General features: G+C 39.8%; 1 protein-coding gene across 1 annotated transcript in view; it reads left to right on the plus strand.

Annotated features, from left to right (window-relative positions):
* The first annotated feature begins 97 nt into the window (after nt 1-97).
* Nucleotides 98-27,189, plus strand: part of LOC108576248 (dipeptidase 1-like) — a 153,536-nt gene continuing 126,444 nt past the window's right edge. The window contains exons 1-2 of the mRNA XM_017939207.1: nt 98-343; nt 17,771-18,079. Of these exons, the coding sequence (XP_017794696.1) occupies nt 98-343; nt 17,771-18,079 (555 nt within the window). The remainder of the gene's footprint in view (nt 344-17,770; nt 18,080-27,189) is intronic.

Raw genomic sequence — 27,189 nt, forward strand, 5'->3', positions numbered from 1 at the left:
GCGATAAAGACGAGGAACGCGGCGTCGTTAGTGGACGCGATCGCGACGATGCAGTGATCGAGGTGATCGTACAGTGGTGATCGACGGGAGGAGGACGATGCATCACTCCGGTGGAGGTGCTGGTTACGGGACCGGGCCCCAGGAGCGTGTGCACCAGGTGCCGCGAACCGGCGGACAACCTGATAAGTGTCCGTATGAGACCTACCAGGCACAGATACCGGACTGCTGTGCAGCCGCAGCTGCGGTCCAGGATCCGTACCCACGGCCCCCGAGCGGATACGACGGCAGGTGCTACGACGAGTGTCATCGCAGGACTCCCTATCAGGATGAAACCTATTCCCAGGTACGTGCACCGATTTTTATAGTGGATTTAGTTAGGCGGGATCAGAGTGCCGTCTGATGTATCTCCGGGAAAACTGATAAGGATTGTGGCGACCGCCACGGGGGGCCTACACACCTAGGCCTGGCGACTCTTGGCCCTCGAGGCGAAGAGTCGAGAGATGTTTTTCCAAACATCTCTGAATTTCTTCGTCCTCGAGGACAAGAGTATCGCCTTGGCAATGTAGGCCCGCGCTCCCACTTCCTGGGACTTTCCCAGGGAAAAAAGGGGCTGCTTAAGGGAGGCTTTTTGTCGTGGACACTCTTACCACGTGCGTCGTGTCGCCTACACTTTAAAAATAGTTTAAGCGTTATCGCATTTAAATAAATATATTCTTGTTGCTTAAGGGAGGCTTTTTGTCGTGGACACTCTTACCACGTGCATCGTGTCGCCTACACTTTAAAAATAGTTTAAGCGTTATCGCATTTAAATAAATATATTCTTGTTAAGGAACCTTAGTGTAATAATTACTTTTACACCACGTCAATTCCAAAGGATGACCATTTTTTCATCTGTTGATCGGTGATTTTGGGTCATTCCGTAAGATCGTGTCGAATTTTATAGTTTAGATTAATCTTTTACATTGGATAAGAAAATTGTGAGTTCTACTTTTTGGTAAGACTATTGTGTCGTCACTTGATAAGGATAGCGGAGGTACAGTGAAAAGCTAGACAGAGTAGAATTTGTAAATTGGTAATTCTTCGATGATTAATCTAGAGTACGTAACTGTTGGGAGAGAGAAGTGAGAAATTTACGAACTCTGTGTGTACCGATAAGTGCAGACACTCAATGGTTGCCTTATATGAAATTCTTTTTACAACGATATCTAAATAAAAATGGAAAACAATGCATCGGATATTAAAAGTTCAAAACCAAGAATACGAACAACTCATTTTACATATACTCGGACTTTATCAGTTGACCCGATAATATATAGCTTCTTATTTCCCCTGAACCCTAAGTATATCAGTGAAGCCGTACACAGTGCACGCAACGGTACATTATTAAACACTATTAAATCTCCTTTGTATCTGTCCCGATACGAAATTTCAAGGAATATACCACGTATACCCGAAAGCAGCGTTTAAGAGACATTCAAACGACAAACTTAGACAGAAATTTCCGAGAAAAAAAACGTCACTTTAAACAGCCTGAAAATCGTAGATTTAGATATAAAACGAGAATTCGCCGGAATTGAATTAGTCCTCCTCGGAAAAGTACGACAAAAAGTGTCGAATATGAAATTGCAGGAATCAGATCGACGTTCGTGGATATTCTTCCTCGAACTCTGTCTACCAGTTAATATCACACGAGTTTCCAATAATTTCTACCTCTTACCCCGTTATTCCTTTCCTTACACCGTGAATTAAAAAATTTCAAACTGACGTAAATATTTGATAAAAAGAAAAATTAAAAAATCTGTCGATACTATGATAGACACGGAGAACGTCAGTGTGAGAAGAAATGGATAGAATTATCGACACCTCGGTGCCCGTTCTCCCCTAGCCACGTTAATATTATGCTTCAATTCACAGGCGCGCTAATTAAATTTAATTTTCGGCTTGAGGCGTGGCGCAGGTTTCTTTAATTGGCCCGATAGAACGGAACGAGGTTTGTGGCATGGCAAACGAGCAAGCCTCTAGTTCTTAATATTTACGATTATTGTTGGTTGAAAATGAAATTTCCCACGGAAGCGACCCGGGAAAAGGAGCGGGTTAATTAGTGCTGAGAAGAGAAACTTTAAGCCGCTGATGATTCAGCAGGTAACTTTGTTCGATAGTCTGACGCCAGCAATATGAGCCATTTCAGCTTAACTAATTCCAAGACTTGGTGTTGCGCGTAGTTGCTGCAACATTAAAGACTTACATCGACCATACGCGGCCGATTAGTGTCCCTGAAACGCTCGTAATTAGGATATTAATTCGCCCGCCTGAGGCTAATTTGTTCCGCGATTATTGCACCGGTCTACTCGCCAGTAATCGACACGTGATTCGAGAAAATTGTGAATCACTGATTGCATAATTTCACTTACACTCACTTCCGGTGAACGAAAAATTGTCGAATGAATTCATCGTCAATTAGGAGTTTCGCTAAAGAATTAGAAAATATTTTAGAGTCATCGACAAGTGCTTCGAGTGTTTGAGAAAATGTTGAATCATAGATTGCATAATTTAACTTTCATTCACTTTTACTGAATACAGTAAATTCTCCACAAGTGTCAGTCCGCAAGGAACCTAAACCTGACACTTGTAGAGTCAGGGACTACGTTTTCGAGCCTCACGCTCGCCTTTGTAGTTTGCCGAACGTAGACAAGGACAGCGAATAAAAGATAAGCATGAAACGTGAGTCGAGGCAACCAAGCGATTTAAACACCAACTTTTTTAATTTTACGTTTTTTTATCCCAAAATCGTGGAGGTAGGCCGACATTAAATTAATTACTCAATAAGTATTAATAAGTAAACATTGTTCAAATTATATCGTGTTTGATCTCATTTTCATCAGAAAAATCTCAGCAACATGTTAAAAAAAATTTCAGATGAAAAAAAGTAAAATTAAAGAAATTATATTTTTCTATTATGATTTGTGGAGCCGTAAAATCTCGTAAAAGAAACCGAGTGGTGTAGCGTTACACGCAGCAATGACGCAGCCTAGGCGTAGGATCATCTATACTGACACTTGTAGAATCCAAACTGACTGACACTTGTAGAGAATTTACTGTATTATCAATTATAATTTCCATGGAAAATTGTCGAAGGAATTCATCGTCTATCACGAGTTTCATAAAAAAAAGTTAGAAAATGACGTTTAAAATCGGTGTAAAAATTTGAAAGACGAAAAATCAACACAATTCAATACTAAGCGATAATTACTGCTAACTGATCGATAAAATCTTGTCAGAAATTCTCAGACAAGTGATTCGAGAAAGTGTTCAATCATTGACTGCATAATTTAACTTTCATTCACTTCCAGTAAATATTATCAATTACAATTTCCACGAGAAATCGTCGAACGAATTCATCGTTTCTCTCTCGAGTGTCGCCAGAAACTTACAAAATGACGTTTAAAATCGCCCAAAAATTTGAAAGAGGAGCTCAAGAAAAATCAACGTAGCAATTAACGCCAGTCGATCGACAAAATCCTGTCAGAGATTCTCGAGATCGTTTAACCGATTTACGCATAACTCGAGATCGCGCAGGTGAAACGTTGATTGGTCCCGAAAATAATAGGAGATTGCATCTCGACACGATGCATTTCATACATCTCCTTTTAGTCCACCGCCCTCTCAGCCGTCTCTCTTTCAATGAAACCTCGTTCCCTTTTGAAATTCCTGACCAGGCATGCGCGTGGCCGTGTTTCTTTGATCCCCGCTTCAGCGAGCATTACTACTCGTATACATACTTCGTTGCACCTAAAATTAACGATATGCGCATATTTCTTTGAGCTGGGAATATTAACGTGGCTGCGTTTCATGGAAACACGTCGTTAACTCGAACTATCCCCACTGTTACATATTCTCCGCGTGTCCCTCGTTCCCCTAAGCTCCCGTGCGTTTCAGCCAAGTGACGATTCTTTAATGAACAAGAACGTTTTGTTTCGCCAGAAATTTTCAATTCTAACGACGAAGAAATTCCCTCTTGCCTCTGTCCTTTTTCTCCCTTTTTTTATTTAGCGTAAAACGAAGGAACGTGGATCTTTTTGTTTGGGGTAGAATGAAGGAACGTGGATCTTTTTATGTGGGGTAAAGCGAAGGAGCGTGGATCTTTTTATTTAGGGTAAAATGGAGGAACGTGGATTTTTTTTTGTTTTTAATTTGATTTTTAATTGTGCCGATAAGCGCGAAATTTTCACAAAATAGACATTTCCGTTAGAGCATAAATGCGAAATTTTCACAAAATAGACAAAATTTTCACTAGAGCATAAATGCGAAATTTTCAAAAAGCAGACAAAATTTTCATTAGAGGATAAATGCGAAAATTTCATGTAAGAGAAAATCAGTCAGAATAACGGTGGTGAGCGGTGGAATAAGATATAAATGTGGGCGGTTAAACAGAGTGAATGCTTGTATTTCGAACTATACTGTACGAGTGCTGATACAATTCTATCTTTCCTGAAAAACCTAGTCAAGAGGACCCCCTTGACAATATGGCCTTTCTTAGCCTTGAGGCAGAACTATCCCTAGGAGGGGGAAACGCAGCAGAAGACTGCACATGGCCCACTCAAGCCTTCGCTTTTTGGACTTTTCTAACATTCACGAACGAATGATCTTTAAGAATATTTTTATTCTATCCGGAAGATTTTACTCAAAAATAAATCTAAAGCGTGAAATTCTCACTTATCGACGAGAAAATCAGCTCTGAAAATTCAGCAGCCCAGTCTTGCATAATAGACCTCATTAGAAACTGTAATTACGTGATATCGCAATTAGGCTTCTGTCGTCATTTCACCTTATTTACAATCTATTTATCCTGCTAATATCAATGAAATTATCCTAACACCACGGTTTATATTTACACCTACTTAAATACTTCCTCGTAAATGTTTAAAATGCATTTTCTTGAACGCGAAGGCATTTTTAAAATCCATTTTCTCGAAAAACTCTATTTTTGCACGATAAATCGTTCTACCCAATTTTATCACAACGTACAACGACCCTAAACTTCCACCGAACCAATTATTATTATAAATTCCTAAAAAAAAAAAAAAAAAAAAACGTAATTCAGAGGAAAAATCGATTCGTTAATATATTCATAGTGAATTGAATTTCAACAAGTCTACGTTTATCAAACTCGATTTATTTTCAGTAGAAATTACAAGTATATACGTTGTTTGGAATATTCCAAGCGTTTGTTTCGCAGATTGTCTGGAAGAATAGGAATTCATAGACGCGAAATGCATCAGGTAATAGTTGAAGTGTGTATTGAAATTATGGAAGAAGAGGCCACTTGTGACGTTACTGATAGCTGAGTAGCCTCGAGGGGTCAATTGGTTTTGGACATAGAATAAAGAGCTATATTCGCGTGTCGTTTTGTACTTCTTTTCACTTGCACAATACACTAGAAGCACTTAATTATTAGTTTATTAAACACTAAACGCTGGAATGAAATTTAACTGTCTAATTTATTAGTGAAACAAAGGAGAATACGTTATTTGAGGCAAAAATACACACCCAGCTTGTGATTACTAATTAAAATAAATCGAAGTTAGTAAGAATCGAATAGATAACTACGTTCTTACAGAATAATTTCTAACGAGGAGATATCAGTGAAACGAAATTAATCATTCATATGGAAAAGATGGTTACCTATTCAACGTTCCACGTTTTCCTTATTCATTCAAAATTTCCATTCATTCAGAATTTTCTCGGTATTTATTCCACCCTTTAAAATATCTTCACTTGAGTCTCAAGGGATGTTCGACAATTTTTCTCCGAATATCAGTTAAACCAAAAATACTCGCAGAAAATTCTTGAAACTAGTTCGAAATTTAAACAAAAAACAATGTATCTCCTGAACAATTCTGTCTTTTCAGTCTCGAAATAATTCTTCGAAAGGAAGAATGGTAATTTATCTTTGACGTGAAAGAGCAACGCTGCTTAATGCTATACAAACGCGATAACGTCTCGTTTTTATTGGAAACAGATACTCTCATCTACGGTCATTTTCTATTCTAAATAATAAAAAAGAATAAAAGTCCAAATGAAAGAAATCACAATCTTCTCCATTCTTCCGCTTCACGACCCAGTTGTCAGCTGTACTGCCATTGCTACATCCAATATCAGAATATTTGTCACTGTCAACAATATACATCGCGAAAAGTCATAACGCTATTCCAATAGCGATTTAACAAAAAAAAAAGAAGAAAAAATAGAAAACGAAGGAAAAAGAAATTTGCCAAAAAGTAGGGAAAAAATCGTTATTTTTCTATAGCCTCCCATTTCACGACCCGGTTGTCAAGTGAAGTGTATCACTACGTTCAACGGCTGAAAGATTTGTCACTGACAATAACGATCGTTCCGAGGTGCACTGACGTATTTCAATTCGTGTTTTAACTCGAAGAATTCACCTGACAATATACGGATCAATTTTAAGGCAGTTCAATTGATCCAACCGTGAATGTTTTATCTGTCGGTGAGAAATTTTCTCGTGCAGTACCTTGCAAATTAAATTGGAGAAACTTTGTACAGCGTAAATAAATGAAATTAGGAAAGCTTTGTATGTAGCGTAAATAAATGAAATTAGACAAACTTTGTACAGCACGAATAAATTAAATTAGAAAAGATTCATACTTTTTTTGTATTGTATCAATTGGGCAGTAAAAAATTTTCTATTGAACGCAAGAATTTTTTACAAAATTGTCTGATATCTACTATTGTCAATATTTAGAAAATCTAACTGCAACAGGTTTAAATCTTAATTCCTAAATAAAACCTTCTTCAAATGCTAAATTTATATTATCACCAGCTCTATCCAAGCTTTTCCAAATTGAAACTTAAATAAACAAAAATAAGGGAATATTCTGATTTTCTTTTTTTTATGTAAGTTTAAATTTGAAGAAACTTGGGTAAAATTAGGAATATTCTGATAATCTATCACGTGGAATGGTAATGTTCGAACAATTGCATTATAAATTTTTGTTTAGCATTCAATATACCTCTACCGCGACAAATTTGTGTATGAAAATTTAGATAGAGAAAAATTCAATATACCACATCGACCCTCTAATTTTAGCTGTTAAAAAAAAACAGCGACGTTTGATTTGCACAAAGCATATCCTTCTACAGCAACACCTAATCACAAACGAGCAGATACAATCACGTGCACATCCCTCGCTCCAACCCTCCCCTTTCCGACCCAATTGTCCAGCAAAGTGGCAGCGCTGCTTCGAATACGTGTCATTAACAACGATCATCGTCGCGAACTGTAATAACACCGTCTATATACCCCCTATCGACCGCGTGGCAATAGTTCGAGGCATCGAAGAGTGAGTGGTTGTTCAAGCGGAAAACAGAGCTGTTTTCGACGAGGAAACTCGTAGTGTTCACTGTTGCGACCTTATTGTAACTCGACGATGCCTCGATCTGCTAAAATTTGTTAGTCATTTAGCGCATCCACCGCTTAGAGAATAGGCAATGGGAAATGAAAGTTTCGCGCGAGCCACCGAGAAGGCAAAGTGACAAACTTCGTAAAATAAAATTTGCCAGATTTGTTCTGTTTGGGAAAAATTAAGCACCGAGACGATTAGCCAATGACAAACGAAAGTTTCGCGCGAGACACCGAGAAGGCAAAGTGATTAACTTAGTAAAGTAGAATTTGCCAAATTTGTTCTGTTTGGGAAAAATTAAGCACCGAGTGTGTGCTTTGGTATTAAAGTTGGAAGGATGTTAAAAAGGGGAGTTAATCATTTTGGCTTCTGAGTGACTCACGTAAGTGATAGAGTAAAACGAAATTCGGAAGAAAGTCAAATTCAAATCACAGTGAAACAGAGAGTCGACAGATTTCTACTCGGATTAAGATTAAAAACAGCTCGAGCGTCAACATTCACTGCAGAAACTTTGAGCCAAAAATTTCAGATCCCTGTGCAACGCATCCAAACAAAAGTTAGCAAATTTAAAAATGTTTACCATTCAAATCAATCGAAATTACGTAAATTACTGTGTAATTATAACGAGGTAAATTGATCTCCACGACGTCAATTTCCAATCTACAAAGAATTACCAGCAGCTTCAGTACTGACACAAATTCGGTGATTCCAAACTTTTGGCCAATAATGTAATTCACAGCAAGACTCAAGTATCGACTCGAGCAATTCCCATTAGTCCAACCAAACATGAATGATTCATTTCACAAAACCCAGCGTTAGAGTCCAAACGAGAAATTCCACCTCAAAAAAATAAAAAAATTGCAGCCTACAGTACGCAAAATTCATCATGGCTAGCCTAATCTCGCGCTACCTAAAAGTCTTCCGAACGGCCGTTCCAGCTTCTTTTTCCCCCCCGGAAAATTGATTCGCGGCGTGCACGTTTCAAGTTCGAACGTTTTTTCCGCTGTACGTATATTTGGCCGGTATCGATTTGGCCCAGTTTCCTCGTTCCAGGCTCTCTCTCTCCTCGCCATATTTTAGGAATTCAAGGAACGCGCTAGCCGTGAGTCGGACAGAAAAGCAGCAGCAACTGGAAAATGCTTGCACGAATAAATCAACGTTTATTCCAACGAGAAACGCAACCACCTGCCCAAAAACCGGGTTCCCCTATTCTCCCTCGATGCAATTTCGACGCGTAACTGCGAAAATAGCCGCACGTACACGTCGTCCTTCCATCTTCCGGGGCGTTTTATCGACGATTGTCGAGGCAAAACGGATCGTCCTTACGTGCCAACTTTTCCGCGTGACGCTTGATAGAATCTGCCGCGATATCGAGACTAATTTTTCCCGGTGAGCGAGGGGAAAGATGAACGATGATAACGCTCGGGGAGAGAGAGCTCTGAAATATCGCGGGATCATCTGTTTTTACCCTTTTTACTCCTCGCTTTCAATACGGGATTCGAGCGGTCCGCGGGTTTTCCGCTCAGAAAGCATGACGAATGTTCCTCCGGATCCTCCGTGAGAGTGTGTTATCGATAATTAATCTCCAAGAGAAATTGCGGGGATATTGGAGACTGGAATAAAATTGCTTGTTTTTTCTTTGTGCTTTGAAGACGATTTTATTGACTGATCGACTGATTGGATGGCAAATTAATTTGGCTGTTGTGTGTTGAATATGCTGGCGGTTGAAATTAGTCGAATATGTGGGGGAGTTTGAAGTGAAAGGAATCATTCGTGGATGGATTTTGCAGGAATAATTTTATTTAACCCTTTTGGGATCGAGGACTTTTGGGAAACACTTGTTAAAGAGCTCGGAAGATTTTTGGAACGAAGATACAAGAAAATTTGTTCAGTATACATATGACTTGCAATGTTAAAATTATTCGAAGGATTTGCAGTGAATGTCAAGTGAAAATGAATGAATTTTTCATGGAGTAATCTCCGCTGTTTCAATAAATAAGCGAAAATATTTCTCACGAAAATTTATACAGAGTTTCCACGGTGGCCAATTTTTTATAGTCGAATTCGACGGAACAGCGAATTTCGAGATTAGAATACTAACAATAAGGGCACGTATTCATTTGAGAGTAAGGGTACCTGTCCATTTAAAAGTGAAACTATCGCGAGTTGCTCTCGAGAGTGAAATCAATCAATACACAAAGTACTGAGAGAACTCTCGAGAGAAACTATCGCGAAAGACTCTCAGATGGACACGAATGTACCTTAAAACTATCGCGAGTTGCTCTCGAGAGTGAAATCAATCAGTACACAAAGTACTGAGAGAACTCTCGAGAGAAACTATCGCGAAAGACTCTCAGATGGACACGAATGTACCTTAAAACTATCGCGAGTTGCTCTCGAGAGTGAAATCAATCAGTACACAAAGTACTGAGAGAACTCTCGAGAGAAACTATCGCGAAAGACTCTCAGATGGACACGAATGTACCTTAAAACTATCGCGAGTTGCTCTCGAGAGTGAAATCAATCAGTACACAAAGTACTGAGAGAACTCTCGAGAGAAACTATCGCGAAAGACTCTCAGATGGACACGAATGTACCTTAAAACTATCGCGAGTTGCTCTCGAGAGTGAAATCAATCAGTACACAAAGTACTGAGAGAACTCTCGAGAGAAACTATCGCGAAAGACTCTCAGATGGACACGAATGTACCTTAAAACTATCGCGAGTTGCTCTCGAGAGTGAAATCAATCAGTACACAAAGTACTGAGAGAACTCTCGAGAGAAACTATCGCGAAAGACTCTCAGATGGACACGAATGTACCTTAAAACTATCGCGAGTTGCTCTCGAGAGTGAAATCAATCAGTACACAAAGTACTGAGAGAACTCTCGAGAGAAACTATCGCGAAAGACTCTCAGATGGACACGAATGTACCTTAAAACTATCGCGAGTTGCTCTCGAGAGTGAAATCAATCAGTACACAAAGTACTGAGAGAACTCTCGAGAGAAACTATCGCGAAAGACTCTCAGATGGACACGAATGTACCTTAAAACTATCGCGAGTTGCTCTCGAGAGTGAAATCAATCAGTACACAAATTACTGAGAGAACTCTCGAGAGAAACTATCGCGAAAGACTCTCAGATGGACACGAATGTACCTTAAAACTACCGCGAGTTGCTCTCGAGAGTGAAATTATCAATGCACATACGCACACAGTATCGAACGTGCCTTTGGAGAGGTAAACACTGCTCTCGAGAGCAACTAGAGCGAACTCTCGGATAGACACATATCATAACACACATTTATCCTCAAACTCGTCCCTTATCAAACATTCGACTACCGTCTTATATTCACTGTGAAACACGTTCGAAGCTACGCTCAGTCCTTCAGATGTTTACGTCTGTATAGTAAACATTACGAAAGGACATTGTTAAACGTTCGACGTCTCTCTTAGCTTCTACATATGTATGAATCATCGAATACAGTAACAGAGTCCTAAAAAATTCCTACTAACTGGCTTCCTCAATTTTTTCTAGATTCCACCTCTGCCTTCCTTCGAATTGAACTGATGTATTCAGTTCATTCAATAAATTACTTATTAGTATACACACTTTTACCATACCTTTTCTTCAGGATGAAGCTTAATCTTCGGTATTTAGTCGATTAATATAATTACTACACTAGTCATCCTAACAGTTCATTTTAATACGTATGTCACACATTGTGCAATATTAGTGTAACAGCCTTTCTAATTACACAATAAGAATTTTGATAATATGTACAGAATATTAATAAATTCTGAATTTTAAGTAACTAAATCAACTAAATCAACTAACAATTCATTTACAGAATATTAATAAATTCTGAATTTTAAATTAACTAACAATTAATTTAGTTAATTTACTTACTTAAAATTCAGAATTTATTAATATCCTGTAAATATTATCAAAATTCTTATTGCGTAATATATTCAGAAAATTAATAAATTCTGAATTTTTCTAAATTCAAAAGTAATCCCAAGTATTTCGTCCAGTGATTACAAGACTGACGCAAAGAAAGGAATACAAAATTGGAAGTGACGACTAACCAAACTGGATCTACAGAGCTTCCTCCCATCCTCGCCATTCACTTCCGCAATGCAGCAGCTTCCTCTTCCTCGTTCTGCACATTCACTAGTCACTCACATCTATCACACGATAACGCACTAATTAAACTGCATTTCTACCACCGCTAATTATCCACCGAAGCACAGAAGCCTAATGTGACGCGACGTTTACGAAAGTCGAACTAGAAATGGCGTCCCTTACGCGTCGAGGACTTGTCCTTCGGCTCGGTTCGGTTTGTTGATCGTAAATTTCACGAACATTGAGCCACGTGTGTCCCAGTCCGCGATTCTTAAATTATATTATCGAAAACGACGGACTTGAAAATTACTTGACTCGGAATAAATTTGTATTTCTCGTCTGGCAAGTATTTTTTATCGGCCACGGAAGAGAAAATACGTGAAATTTTTTCTTGGAAAATTTGATATAAGGATTTAAAATTTATGTTTCTTCGACGAGTAAGATTCCACGAAGATTTCTTTGACGAAGAATTTTTTTCACTGAAGTGTGAGAAAATATGAAAGAATCGTTTCGATATCTAAAAGCATTAAATGTACAAAGTTCCTTTCATCCCGATATTCATCTTTCACCTTTCCCTATGTAAATTCATGGAAAATGGGATCGTGTAATTACTCTTTCGTTTCACAGCAGGTAATTACACCTGCTTTACGTAGAATCGTGAAAAAAAATTGCTGAATTAATCGCTACCTTTGAAATCGAAGCAGTGAAATCGGTAAAATCGTTGAAGTTACTTCGTAAATGAAGTCAATCTTTGGACCGTAAAAATATTATTGCAAAATTTGTCTTTCATCCTTGATATTTGTCCTACCTTTCATCATTTTTTTGTATTACTCGAAATAAGATTAATCAGATTTACCAAAAAATTGCTTCGAAACGAAAATAGTAAAATCACAGAGATAGAGTTACTTCAAAAATTAAACAAATATTTGAATCCTAAAAATACCAATATCTAATATAAACTGCAAAATGTATCTGTCATCCTTAATAATATATACTTTACTGTCTTTCACAATTTATTTCGATTACTCAGAATAAAACGCACAGTTTCTTGCCACAAAATCTTCCACCTTTGACACGACACACATATTTCTCCCGCCTTTCACAATTTTTCAAAAAGAAGCAAATTCTTTGCTCGCCCAAAATTGTCCTTTCGTTTCTAACAATTAGTTAAATTTGCCAGGAGAAACCGCGATTAATCTTCAGGCACGAAGATAAAAGTTGCACATTTCGCGCAGCTGATTCGACAATACAGGCTTTTCGCCCGAATTAAAAAATATATTACCGTTTCTCGGGGAACAATAGACGTAACGGTTCTCGATACTTGTAACGTTACGATATCCAACGTTAGAGAGGAACATCGATGGTGAAAGAGTCGCGAGAGATCGATAATGTTCCTCTCAAGTGTTTCACTGTCGGCCGGTGTTGAAGCGGAGGGACGGTCATCGAACCGATTTCCCTTTTTCTTCTTCGCTGTCTCTTCGCTGCTATTCTTAAAAGCTAGTTTCCAAAGAGGAAACGGGGCTGCCTTCGTTCCGCCAAATGACAAATCGATACGCCATTACGGCGCTTAAGGGAAACGAACTGGCGGAATTAGGAATGAGTTTGCACGCGTGTCAACTGGAATTTGTTTAGTGTCGACACTAATCTAACAACTGAAATTATAAAACTTCTTTCAAAACTTGGAAAAACTAAGATAATTCCCTTTTTGCTTATAAAATTATTTTATCACAATTTAGAATTTGGCAGACTTTCTGCCAAATTGCGTTAATTGTAGCTTGGACGTTCTAGATTTTTGTAATTAATCCAAAGATAAAGGCGAAATAAATTTTTAAGATTCAAATATCGACCGCGATTTTTCTGAAATTTGCTTTACTGTGATTGAAACTTCTTTCTGTATTTTTTCCTGGATTTTCCTAAATATGAGAACTTAAAATTTCGAAGTAACTTTAAGTTATAGTTGTACTGTTGGATAGCATAAGAATATTTGCGAATAATTGGGGAAAGACTGTCGGAGTTTTGCAGAAAAATAGTAGAAAGGGTGGAGACAATGTTGCGGAAGCGACACGGTCTACGTAAATTGTCACTTGGGTGTTTACCTACGCGAAGTCAGTCTCGCAGCCACGGTGGAAAGTTGAATTCGAGATTCGAGTGGAAAGCTGAGTCTGAATCCAGCCCGGACAATTGTTGAAACAATCACACGTAAGTCCGTTCTGTGACTCGCTAATTTGCATCCATTGTCGACTCTGTCTTGAAAATCCCCCGAATTCTACGAGGAGTTTCAAATGGTCAAGGGAGACCGACCCTTCTTCGCTAAATCCCTTATGTGATAATAGTAAATAAACTCGTGTTATTCGGTTCACTCCAAACGTTAATATTCATCTATTCAGAATTTGGAAGCTTGTCAAGAGAAGTGTATTATTCGAAAAATTGTCAAAAATGAGAACTTGAGAAAAATATAAGTTTTACTGGAATTATGCCAGAAAACGATCGAAAGTGACAACTTGAGAAAAATACTATGATTCTTATTAATATTGTTCGAAAAAATTGTCACAAATGAGAACTTGAGGAAAATATCATTTTTACTGGAATTATGCCAGAAAATGATCGAAAGTGACAACTTGAGAAAAATACTATGACTTTTATTAATATTGTTCGAAAAAATTGTCACAAATGAGAACTTGAGGAAAATATAAGTTTTACTGGAATTATGCCAGAAAATGATCGAAAGTGAGAACTTGAGAAAAATACTATGATTCTTATTAATATTGTTCGAAAAAATTGTCACAAATGAGAACTTGAGAAAAATAGTATAATTTTTATTGGCATGACTCGAAAAAATGGTAAAAAATGTAGGCTCGAGAAAAATAGGTATGATTTTCATTTATACTGCCAAAAACACATTGTCAAAAATGGAAACTTGAGAAAAATTCCACGATTACCCCAATTCCGATCGTAACCACTCGAAAAACAGTCGAAAAATGAGAACTCTCATTGGCGAACGTTGGAATAAACGTCGAGGGGGATGAAAATTACAGCCGAGTCTACTTTAATACCGAACGATACACACGAAGCATAGAAATATCTAACAAATGAATAATGTTCTGTGTAAGGATAAGATACGAGGAGCTTTTGTAAAGAATATGTTCATCGTCATCCACGGTAGATTTCCCAAGAACAAAGCCTGGCCAAAAGTTTCCCGTGGAGAACGCTGTTTCGTCGTTCACGGTTCGAGACCATTTCCAAATTGAAATCGATATCCGTTGCCTCTCGGAAGCTTTTCAACGCGAAGAATTATAGGGTAGCAGATTACTCATACGGAATGAGGACTGATTAGAATTCGAACGATGTGGGTCAACGGAATGTGCACGGTATTATCATCCGTAAGACATATCCGGGAGGAACCTTCGAACTTGACGAGAACATTGCTGACGTTCAATTTAATTAAATTAGAGGGTAGACGGGTGGATGTAAGTGACTGAAAGTGCAAGGAAAAGAGAACTACAGCGATCAAAGTGAAATACAACCGTGAAATTCGGTTTCTAAGTAACGCATAAATATTTCTACCCCAATTTCCCATTTTTCGTTTCCTTTTTCTCTCTAGAAATGAATTTCTCACTTTTTGTTCTTTTCATTTTCTGTGAAATCAACGATTAATTTTAAGCAAGTATTTCTACCCAATTTCCCATTCTTTCTTTCTTTTCCGCTAGGAACGAATTTCCCATTTTTTTTTCTTCTCTCTATGAACGAATTTCTCATTCTTTGTTTTCTATTTTCTGTGAAACCAACGATTAATTTTAAGGAAGCATTTTTACCCAGTTTCTCCCATTTTTTTCTAAGTTCCTGCGAATAGAAGTTACAATTGAAACTCGAAATGAGTACGATAATTTGAACAAGTATTTAAAAAAAGAAGATAGTACATTTAAAACAGTGTTCATAGGTTTCCATTTTAATTCAGTATACAGAAGTACTTTTAACGAGACTATAAAATTATGATGACATAGTTGTGAGCGCACAACCGCTCAGTTACCGACTTACTTCAGGCAAGCACACATATTTAATACCGCAGTGTGCTCAACAGCAAGACCATTATCGTTAATTATTTCGCAAACCATTGAGTGTCTACGCAAACAGTCCAGCATAAATCAAATACTTCTCAACTCCCTACATCCCTATCCCTAAACCTTCATCGAAATGGCAGCATAAATCCTCGTATAATGCTAACTTAACCAACCAGCATTAACGCCTTCATCGTCCAATATTTCACAAACCATTAAACCACTACATCAGTTGTCCTCGAACCAGCACGTTCGCCAATACATATTTCTCTCGTATAACGACATCATTCGATGTTCTTACATAGCGATAGCCGAGGGAACAACCTAATCTCAACGTTACCGACGACGGTGGAGTTATTTCTCAAGCTGCGAGATTTTTTAGCTTTCTATTTTAATATGGATTCATTTTAAAAAATTTCTTTAAATAATAAATAAAACTATCACTGTATGTTCTTTTGAAAGTTCGTTAAAATTACTCTGTGAGGTATTGGTACTTTTTGCAAGTTATGCTGTATCATAGTATCTACGTTTCTTTCAATAATTTGTCAATCACTTTGTAAAAGCTTCTCAAACACTCACAGTACCTAATCTCTAAAAAATTAATTTTCAATTGCACAAATCATCAAATGCAAAAAATTAAAATAAATAGAAATGCGATTCAGGGCAATCTTCGTTATTTCTCAAATGCCCCAAAACAGTTCTAATCTCTATCCTCCACAAAATTTACTCTCACAAATCTTCAAACGCAGAAAATTAAAATAAACAGAAATGCAATTCTCGCAAAACGCGAAACACTCGCAACATCTTGTTAATCCCTTTCTAAATGCTTCCCAAACACTCACTGTACCTAATCTCTAAAACATTAATTTTCAATTGCACAAATCATGAAATGCAGAAAATTAAAATAAGTAGAAATGCAATTCAGAGCAATCTTCGTCACTTTGCAAATGCCCCAAAACACTCACAATCCCTATCCTCCACAAAATTTATTCTCAATTGCATAAATCACCAAACGCAAAGAATTAAAATAAACAAAACACTTCCAATCTCTATCCTCCACAAAATTTACTCTCCCTTCCACAAATCATCGAATAAAGAAAGTTAAAATAAGTAGAAATGCAATTCACAGTAATTTTCGTCATTTCGCAAATGCCCCAAAACACTCACAATCCCTATCCTCCACAAAATTTATTCTCAATTGCATAAATCACCAAACGCAAAGAATTAAAATAAACAAAACACTTCCAATCTCTATCCTCCACAAAATTTACTCTCCCTTCCACAAATCATCGAATAAAGAAAGTTAAAATAAATAGAAATTCAATTCACAGTAATTTTCGTCATTTCGCAAATGCCCCAAAACACTCACAATCCCTATCCTCCACAAAATTTATTCTCAATTGCATAAATCACCAAACGCAAAGAATTAAAATAAACAAAACACTTCCAATCTCTATCCTCCACAAAATTTACTCTCCCTTCCACAAATCATCGAATAAAGAAAGTTAAAATAAGTAGAAATGCAATTCACAGTAATTTTCGTCATTTCGCAAATGCCCCAAAACACTCACAATCCCTATCCTCCACAAAATTTATTCTCAATTGCATAAATCACCAAACGCAAAGAATTAAAATAAACAAAACACTTCCAATCTCTATCCTCCACAAAATTTACTCTCCCTTCCACAAATCATCGAATAAAGAAAGTTAAAATAAGTAGAAATGCAATTCAGAGCAATCTTCGTTACTTTGCAAATGCCCCAAAACACTCAAAATCCCTATCATCCACAAAATTCGCACTCTCTTCCACAAATCACCAAAAAATCAAAACAAACAGAAATGCAACTGCCCCGAAACACTTCCAATCCCCATCCTCCACAAAATCCACTCTTCCGACCACAGATCATCAGTTTACCTCACCCATCGCTTCTCTCCCGAACGAAATTAAACCACACCATCACCCCAACACTCCACCTACCATCTTACGTCGCCAAAACCCATCCCAATACAAAACAGTCAGGTTCCCGATGACTTATAAACGAGCCCTCTAAATCCATCCACCCTTTCTCTCCAACAATTCACTCACAATACCCCGCTCTCTCGTCTCGTTCTCTTCTCAATAATGCACCAGGCGAACGGAGCTTATCGGGAAACCTTCTCCATGTCGCAGGATATACCTCCGACCTTCCATCGGCCCCAGTCCAGACTGGGATACGAGGAGCGTCCCCAATCTCGCGTGGGATATACCTCGGATTCCAGGTGCGCCAGCGGACTTGGCTACGACGACACGGGAGGAAGTTACCTGGACCAGAATGATCCGAGGATGTATTGCACCAGCGGTTACTGTATGGGGGAAACTATGATGGCTGCGAACAGAGGTCTCTGCGGTGAGGAGGTCGAGCTGGACATGCGGAGGCACATCCAGGCGTGTGCCTGCACCTGCAACCACATGGGCTACGGGAACTACATGGACTATCAGGTAAATTAACCTTTTAATTCATTTTCTCTATATCATACCGGACCTCTAGTGAGCGTTATTAGCCGAACGGAATCGATTTCGTTCGAATGGATATGTAACAGCGTGTTCTGGAAATGGTAGTTCGGGTTTAAGATGAGCTAAGATGTTCTGTTGAAACGCTGAGTGCAAAAACTCACAGTGAAAATTTTCACATTTGTGACAAAGCTTTATACAATCTGTGCAAGCACTGAGACACTGCGCTATGGAAGTTTTAGACTGCTCAGTTGAATTACCGAGTGTGGAAACATTAACTGTCGGGGTTTTAGGGGGTGAGTTTTCACATTTGTAGAAAAAGCTTTATACAATCTATGCAAGTACCGAGACACTGCACTTTGGAAGTTTTAGACTGTTCAGTTGAATTACCGAGCGTGGAAACATTAATTGTCACGATTCTAGGGGATGAGCAAAATTAATATAGCACAGAGTGTTTGTAGTGTTTTTTTAATTCTACGATTGCAAGGATATTTGAATGATCTTTGGAGAGATGTTTCTTATTCGTGGTGCATTTCAGTTCACAGACAATTTTATGTAAATGTTTCTTCACAAAATACGCGTGGGGTTTAGGAAGAACGAAGATGTTCTATTAAAACACTGTACTCTGGAAAATTTAATCTCTTCAGTAGAATGTACAGAGTGCGAAAATATTAATTGCCATAATTTTAAGGAGCAAATCTACACATTCATAAAAAAAAAACAATGTATACAAGCAACACAATCAAATGAAGCAAAAGGAAAAATTCGATTTCATCAAATCTCAGAGATAGTTTACAAAGAAGATACTTAAATTCCAACCTTAGGTCAACAGAGAAAACACAGGACCTGTAAAAACCGCGGGTTAACGGCATATTTCGGGCAACGGAAAACCGTTTTCAGCAAGCTGAATAACGTTAGCATCGTGAACGCGATAAAGTTGAGCGCGACATCGCGGATGGCATGTCTATTCAAATATTTTGCCGCTGCGGCGGTCGCTGCACGCTCATCAGAGAGATTATGTCTGGCGGAACGGCTGATGTCATGGGGCGAAATGAAATTAGCGTTCGCGCCTTTGTTTCGGCCAGATTATCGGTCGACGGGAATTAAATTGTTTCCGTGTCCGCGTGCAAGTAGTAGCGTGTTAAATGCGAGAAAGTTGCAACGAATTAAATATGCCGCTCGACCAACTTCCTAGCTCCGTCCCTTTCTCGCCGAGCTTTTCCAACGTTAATCCGATCCGCGAGGCTATATCAAACTCGAGTTTTCGAAATATTAGAAGTCGAGTGATAAATGCGAACGATAAACTAGAGCTTACAGGCAGAACGCCAATTAACCCTTTCACCGCTTTTGGTGCCTACAGGCGCTTTGAAAATTTCCTCGCGCTGTGTCCTTGGTGCCTATAGGCGTTTCGGATATATTCTCACGATGTGCTCTTAGCGACCTTTGGCACATTTTCGCCTCAACTTAATACTTCATTTTCTGCCCTTTGCACACTTCAACCTTAATTCAGTAAAATTTGAAAATTTTCTAGGACTGTGTCCTTGGTGCCTATAGGCGTTTCGAATATATTCTCGCGATGTGCTCTTAGCAACCTTTGGCACATTTTCGCCTCAATTTAATCTCTAATTTTCTGCCCTTTGCACAGTTTAACCTTAATTTAATAGAACGATTTGAAAATTTTCTAGTACTGTCCTTGGTGCCTATAGGCGTTTTGAATATATTCTCGCGCTGCGCTCTTAGCGACCTTTGGCACATTTTCAAACTAATTTAATCCTTAATTTCCTGCCCTTTGAGCATTTCAACCTTAATTTTGTAGAATTATTCGAAAATTTTCTCGCGTTGTGTCCTTGGTGCCTATAGGCGTTTCGAATATATTCTCGCGCTGTGCTCTTAGCGACCTTTGGCACGTTTTCACCCTAATTCCCTGCCCTTTGCGCATTTCTACCTTAATTCAATAAAATGACAAATTTTTGAAATTTAAGTTTTAACATTTCTGAACTTAAATTCTTTTAAAATCGTCAAAGAGACTCGAAGAATTTTCTAAATAAAGCGCAATTTTTTCACTCCTCGCACAGAATCTCTCGACAGCCTACTTCCCTCTGAAACGGTACGCCTACATTTCGATCGAAATTTCGCGGTAGAACGTCGAATCGCTCCATTTATGCCCGGGAACAGCCGCTTTTTGATTGCTTTCCCAACTGTCGAAAGTAAACGTTTTAACGTTAATGGCTCTGGACGATCTGGTTCTTGCATGGGAGAAAGCTGGACGCGGCTCGACGCGGCGGTGCCTGCCTCGACAAACGACGCTTAAGTGTCCAACTTTCAGCGTGTTCGAACTTCATCGAACGGCTGCTTTTAAGTCCTTGACTCTGAAACTGGATCTTGAAGAAACTACGACGTACACTTTGCGAAAATGAGGGACCGAAGACACGCGAATGCCACGGACGCTGACGCGTCGGAATCTTTCAAAAGGATTCGATGCGCTAACCCCTTTTTGCCGCGTAATCGGAGATCTCATTGCCTAATTTCTTATACATCTCGCTAATCACGGTGTAATACTTAGATCTCGAGTATTCATTCGCTGTCAAATATTCTTTGCACAGAAGAATTTTAATACCATATTTTCTTCTGCGCTGGGCCTTTAAACGGACCTTTAAATCGTGATTACTGTTAGATGGTACCATGAATAATAATAGCTCTTATTTTACAGTGATTTCGTTGTAAATTTGACGAAATTAATGCGAGATTTAACAGTGAGATCATAAATTAATACGAATTAACGTAAAATATTCGAAATGATCATAGTTAATTTCTCTATGAATACTTCTATAACTATTTCGACTGTTACACTCAACGATATAAAAGAGAATATTTCACCTGGGGCGAGGTAGCAGTGAAATTCCAACCGTCAAGCACTTTGATTCGAATCAGGTGAAGCTCGACCACAGTACAGTTATAAGTGAACCAAACCACACTTCAATTAAACTAACAAATAGTAACCATAACTAAATTGCCAGAGTCATTCAACAGTTTCCCTTGATTCCATTTGTCAATTCATTAACCCTTTCACTGCAGGTGGAAAAAATTGTTTCGGATATTTGAAGATTCTTCTGTGCCTCGTGCTACTTGCATTTGCTACAGTAGATGCAAAATACACGAGTTTATGTCTCTGTTTTAATCAAACCTTTCATATATTAGACTTAGAAAGGAGTAATTACTGCACTTCATTATAATATCATTATACCTAATCTCTGCTCACTAATCTAATCTAATCTAAGTCACGAAGTTTTCACGTTGGAAGAGTGTTGACTATCGTTTTCATGAAAAAAAAAAAATTAAATTTCGATCCTCGATTTTTCATTTTTCAACGCAAACCATGACACTGTGCGTCAAAATAGACGTGTGAGTGAGAGGTGAAGAGCAAAGAAAGGAGAGAGGGTCGAGGCACCACGTTGTGAGATAAGAGAAATGAAGTCCTTATTTGGTAACACCTGTGATATTTTGACTACGACGAATCGGGGAAAGCGAAATCGAAAGTTTTCTCTTCGTTCAAACCAATTTCATCCAACACAAGTCTCGATACCACCACGTTCAAAAGCGACAATCCCCAAAGAATCCGTTGTCTAACGTCAATTCCAGCGAAGAGACCTCCGAATCGCGAAAGACAAACTCGAAAGTTTCCTTTTCGTTCAAACCAATTTCATCGAATCCCCCAAAAAATCCGCCATCCAACGTCAATCCCACAAAGATCCCCGAATCGCGAGATCCTCGCGTAGGAGCGCGGTTCGTTCCTGCGCCAAGCGAAATGAAATCAAATTCACGGGTAACACACCGTCGTTGCGGCGTCGCGTCGCAAATAAATAAGCAAGGTAGCGTCAGCGGCGGCGGCGGCGGTGGTGGCTCGTCAAATTATTACAGTTCGTGCTCCAATTCTCCGCTACTCTCCGCTCCCTCGCTCTATCTCTCCCCCTAGCCGCGGACCAGCTCGGTTCGGGCCACTATCGCGAGTAATTCATTGCAGTCTGAAAAATTCACAAAGAATTTCTCGTCCGCCACACGGCCCTACGCTTCCTGGCTTCTGGCAGCGTTTTCTTGTCTTTTATATTGGACCCTGAAATTCTTCTGTGAAGTCGAGGGAACACCCGTGGACCACGATAGAATCGAGGGTGGAGAGCAAAAGACGGACAAGGATAAAGAAAAGAAGGATGATGAGGCGGCGGCGGCACTCAGCTTCCGCCGAAAGAAAGGACCCGACGGCGTTATACTTTAAGTCTTTACGATTACGTACTTGCGATAACGTACGAGCCCTCTATGGAACCTCCACAAAAGGCTCGCCTCTCCCCTTCTTACAGACGAGCTATGGTGCACACGTTTGTTACCACCGTACTCTTTCTCTCTCTTCTTTCCTTTCTTCTCTGCCCCTCTTTCTCGCTGGTTGCACGCTTTCGGGAAATTTTGAAGGTTTCCCCGATGTCACGGGAACGTGTCCAACTGCGACGAGAGAAAGATCGATTGTTCTTTTGTCGATCCGGGGAGAATGTACTATGCCGAAGTTTGGACAACCTTTGTCCGGTCTCCGCGGATAGCGGAGAAAAACGAGGGAAGTAACATGTGTTCCTCTTTGTTTCCGGCATTCTTTTAAACAGCTGGAGGTTTCTTGGCGATTTCAGAAGACGATTCAACGTGTGGTTGTAATTGAGAACGCTTACAGGGATACAGCACAGCGAGGCTTAGGAAAATAGGCAAAATTGTGGGAACTTTTTTGAGAGGCGATTGCTGGAGGAAAAGTTTCTGTTCTTTTTTTTAAGGGATGTAAATGTGAATTTCTACTTTTCTCTACGATTTTTGAATAGTAAGAGTGGTACGAAATGGAGGAGTTACGAAAAGAATGAACGAAGTAAATTGTCTATTCTAGTTCTTATTGAATCTGGTTTACACACTTCCATCTTACTTTAAAAATACAAATTTTTACTAACTTCTGTCTTAACGAAAGGGTTCAAAATTCCAGCTGAGGCACAGTACCCGAATCTCGCGACCCTGTAATCCCAACGACTAATTAAATCAATGGAACCGAAGTTTCAAAAAATCAAACCATTCTCGTATGAATTTCAAACGTCAACGTCGTCGATAATATTCCGCCGTATTACACACACCTGTACACACCTCCTACACAATGAAACACGGCCTATAACCAAGCGCACAATTATAAATCGTGCGAATATTAAATGAAAAATTAAACAATCAACGGGAGAAGCATCGGGCGACACGAAAATATTCCAGGTTAATTAAAAAAAAAAAAGAACAAATTCTACTAATTAGTTTTCAGATATTTTCTTAACGACTCCCGGCTACGTAGCCCGTGAATTAATTAATTTCCCGTCCAAAGTGGACCGTTTAACATTTTCCTTTTTCTTTTTTTTTTTCCTTTTTCTCGCCTGGTCGCGTTAATTTGAAACGCTTTAAAGCTGCTTCCTGGTCGCAGAGCGGAGGAAGCCGGAACACGGAAGCGGCGAGGCAAAATGGGGGTGGCCCCTCGTGTTCCAGACCAGTGTTGCGAGTCTCGAAACATTGTTTCTTTACGATTATGCAACGGACCCTCTGAACGAGCCATCCCTTTAACAGGAGGGGCCGTGTTGGAACGTATCTTTTACACACGACTGGAGCGTAAAGCTCGTGCAGCTCGGCAACCGTGGCGCCGCCGAAAAGAATTTCAAGGCTCGTAATGCACCTCTCGAAACGATCGCTTTATTGTACCGCTTTCTCTCTCCTACTTCTTCTCCTAGTTCTCGGCTATCCCACCCTCTCTTGCTTTTTCACTCCGCGCGCGATATAATTCGCGAGCTGATTTATTCCGGCACGAATGTGAAATAACGTTCTGCCGCGGGGAAACTCGAAGACCCTCGGGTTCTTCTAGCTTTCGAAGAGAGTTCTGTCGACGATTTCGTGTTGACGATGAAGCGTTCGAGGGTAAGGGATGCTGGAAGTTTGGAAGGGTGCAGGGAGAGTTTGGTTCCTTTGGAGAATTCTGTATTGTGGGTATTTTTACTTAGTGAAGGTTTTTTAAAATGATATTGTCACGTCCCCGTTCCCGGTAGGGAACTTGCAGGGCCTTTGACGATCGGCAATCTTTCGGTTCACACGGTACGTATGCCGCGCGTCTAACCGGGATCCGTGGTCTCTATGAACGTGTGGGTGACGGGAAAATAACCGTACTCGTGCTCGCGCTTGAAATCCTCTATTTCTGAAAATCCAGACGAGACGTCTGATGTCGCTCGTACGACTTCGTCGGTCGGGACCCTGGCTGCCCTCGGAACGGATCTCAAGTGTCTCCCCGCTTTCCGAGGACAGCCATCCTTATCGGCCCGCCACGACACCGACAGCGACGAAAGACACGAAGACACGTTCGTTGCGTGGACTGGTTACGGTGTTGATAAAGAACCACTAAATGTATGTGTATGTGTATATGTATATATTTTTACGGCTATTACAATACTAACACTAACTTAAACTTATGGTAATGCTAGAACGTAGGTGACTTAGGAAGGAGCGTGAAGCGCTCCGACTGAGAATGAACGAACAGACCTAGTCCGAGGCTCTTTTTATGTGGTCTGAGTGTAGGCGCGGGGCATCGTGGGGATGCTCGGACTGCGTATTGAGTTAGGCGGAAATTTGGGAGATAAGCTGTGATCGAATATTATGTGAGATAGGTGTTGTGTCTGGTTAACCCTCTATGGGCCCGTGTAACTTTCAAGTCACATACTAATATATCGATATTTTATTAAATAATTGAACTTTCTTCCACAAAATGGCATAAACGTCTTGTTGTACAATGTCTCCTTATTAACCAGTAACTTTCTTGATAACCGTTGTTACTTCAAAGTTACAATATGTATTCGTTATGATAAAATTGTCGAAACTGCTGAATTCACTGTTATTCTGTATTTATAGGTCGATATTTGCTAATTTTACGTAACATAAACTCTTTTACAGTCGAGAAAAATATTCGGCCCATAGAGGGTTAAGCGGATGTCTGGAAGATAGGAGGCATGGAAAACCTGTGACTGAATTTGGGAGGATGTTTATGTGATAGGAGTTGTGAGAAGTGGCAGTCGAGTTTGTATGCGGTAATTATGGAACGTGTGAGGTGTCAGGTTTGGGAGGCTGTTTTGGGGAGAAAGGAGTGTAGGAGATAAGGGAGCCTTAAGCTATCGGTTACATGTGAGGCTTATATCTAGAGTACCTTATTTAGCCCGACGTCACAATATTGTTTCAGGGGTTGGAAATTTGGGAAGTTGGAGGTAGATAAAAATTTGATTACTTCGGAATTAGACGCTTTTGAAAATAATATTCGAACCAAATTTGAGAAGCTAAGAATTACGAGTGTTTTTATTTAGTGGATATTTTCGAAAATAGTATCTTAAGAACTGGACATTTGGAAGCAGAGAATAAAAATTTGATTATTTCAAAGAAATAAGAATTACGGGTAATTTTATTTAGTGGACACTTTCGGAAATAATATCTTCACAGAGGTTGGAAATTTGGAACGAAATTTGGAAAGCTAAAAATCCAGAACCAAAGATATGACTTCTCCAGAAAATCCAGAAACCAAATATCCTCGAAGTTTGCATCTCCCAAACGTACGTAAATTAACCCTCTCCCTCGAACAATAATCATCCTCACCCCCAGAAGTCTCTATCACCCACCAGCCTATCGAATTTCATTACACACCTCCCCGCTCCCACTGCCGATAACCCAACAAAACGAACGATAAATCGAAGCTTATCAATAACCATTAGCTGCGGTTCTAATTCAAACCGTACCGAAATTAATCAGCTCGAACTTTAATATTAATCAAACTTCTTCCACTATCCCAATGAAACGGTCCCGACCAGCGAATTACTCCCGCACTGTAGCCGATCGGTAAGCACAACATCGCTCACCCAGGCATCGGCCCATTCGCCAATGCCGAAAACAAGTTCCACGGCTAATCGTTCGAAAAAACGACGAAAAAAAAAAACGTGAAATGGGGCAAAAACGACGGAGAAAGAGAGAAAGAGCAACGGGACAGAGAAAGAGAGATGGCGGAGGGAGAAAAAAGAATAACAGAAAGGAACAAAGGACGAAAAAAAAGGGGGGGAGAGAGAGAGAGAGAAAAAAAGGAACGATCGCAAAGAAGCGACCAGGGGAAAAATGCTCTCTCGTGAAAACGAATCCTTTTGAGCAAACCGCGCGCGGTCCTCTCTGGCTCGAACTTCGCTATCGTGCCCTCGTTTGACCGGGTAAGCCGCGCGGTTACAGAAAAACACACACGCGCGCGAGCGCAGGGTAGGAACAGAGAGAAAGAGTCGAATAGAGGAAAGAAAAATTCATTTTGAAATGGCGCTGGCCCACGGAGATGCTGCTACAACGTCGAACTCCAGTGTCCTGGTTCGTGGTAGCACCGTGAATTCTGGCTGGCTGCCAGCCAGTTGCAAAAGGACCGGAAGAGATCCAGCTCTCGCGTGGTGCGGCAGGGAGGGATGTGGCGAAGTGAAAAAAAAAAAAAAGAAGAAAAAGTGGTACGCGCGTATCTATCATCGTAATACCTGTCAGGTGTGGCTGTGTGTGTGTGTGCAAGTATCCAGTTGCGCACACACGTGTTCACTGACTGACACGTACAGGGTAACTGCGTGTGTTTGCACGAGTGGCGCAAGAAGAGGGGCAGCGGCCCGTTGGATGGCCGCATGTTAGCAAAACTTTTCGAAAACCATTCCGACCAGGTAGAGAATCCATTTTCGGACGTTTCTGCGAGGAGAAAGGGCGATGATGGTGAACTCGGGGGAAGAAGAGATAGAGAGGTTGAGAGGGTTGTACGCGGAGAGATAGAGGTGAGAGGGAGAGAGACACTGGAAAGTGTGCTGGATGAACTGAAAGAGAAAAAGAGAGAAAGAGACACAGGAACGTGCGCAGGATGAAGCGAAGGAGAGACAGAGAGGTCGAGAAGGGGAGAAAGAGACACAGGAACGTGTGCAGGATGAACTGAATGAGAGAAAGAGAAGCGAGCGAGGGATGAACGTGCATGGAGCAAGGCAGAAAGTGAATCGCGGTGCAACAGAGAA

This window comes from Habropoda laboriosa, unplaced genomic scaffold (assembly GCF_001263275.1).
Source record: "Habropoda laboriosa isolate 0110345459 unplaced genomic scaffold, ASM126327v1 scaffold212, whole genome shotgun sequence".
In the NCBI taxonomy this organism is placed as follows: domain Eukaryota; kingdom Metazoa; phylum Arthropoda; class Insecta; order Hymenoptera; family Apidae; genus Habropoda; species Habropoda laboriosa.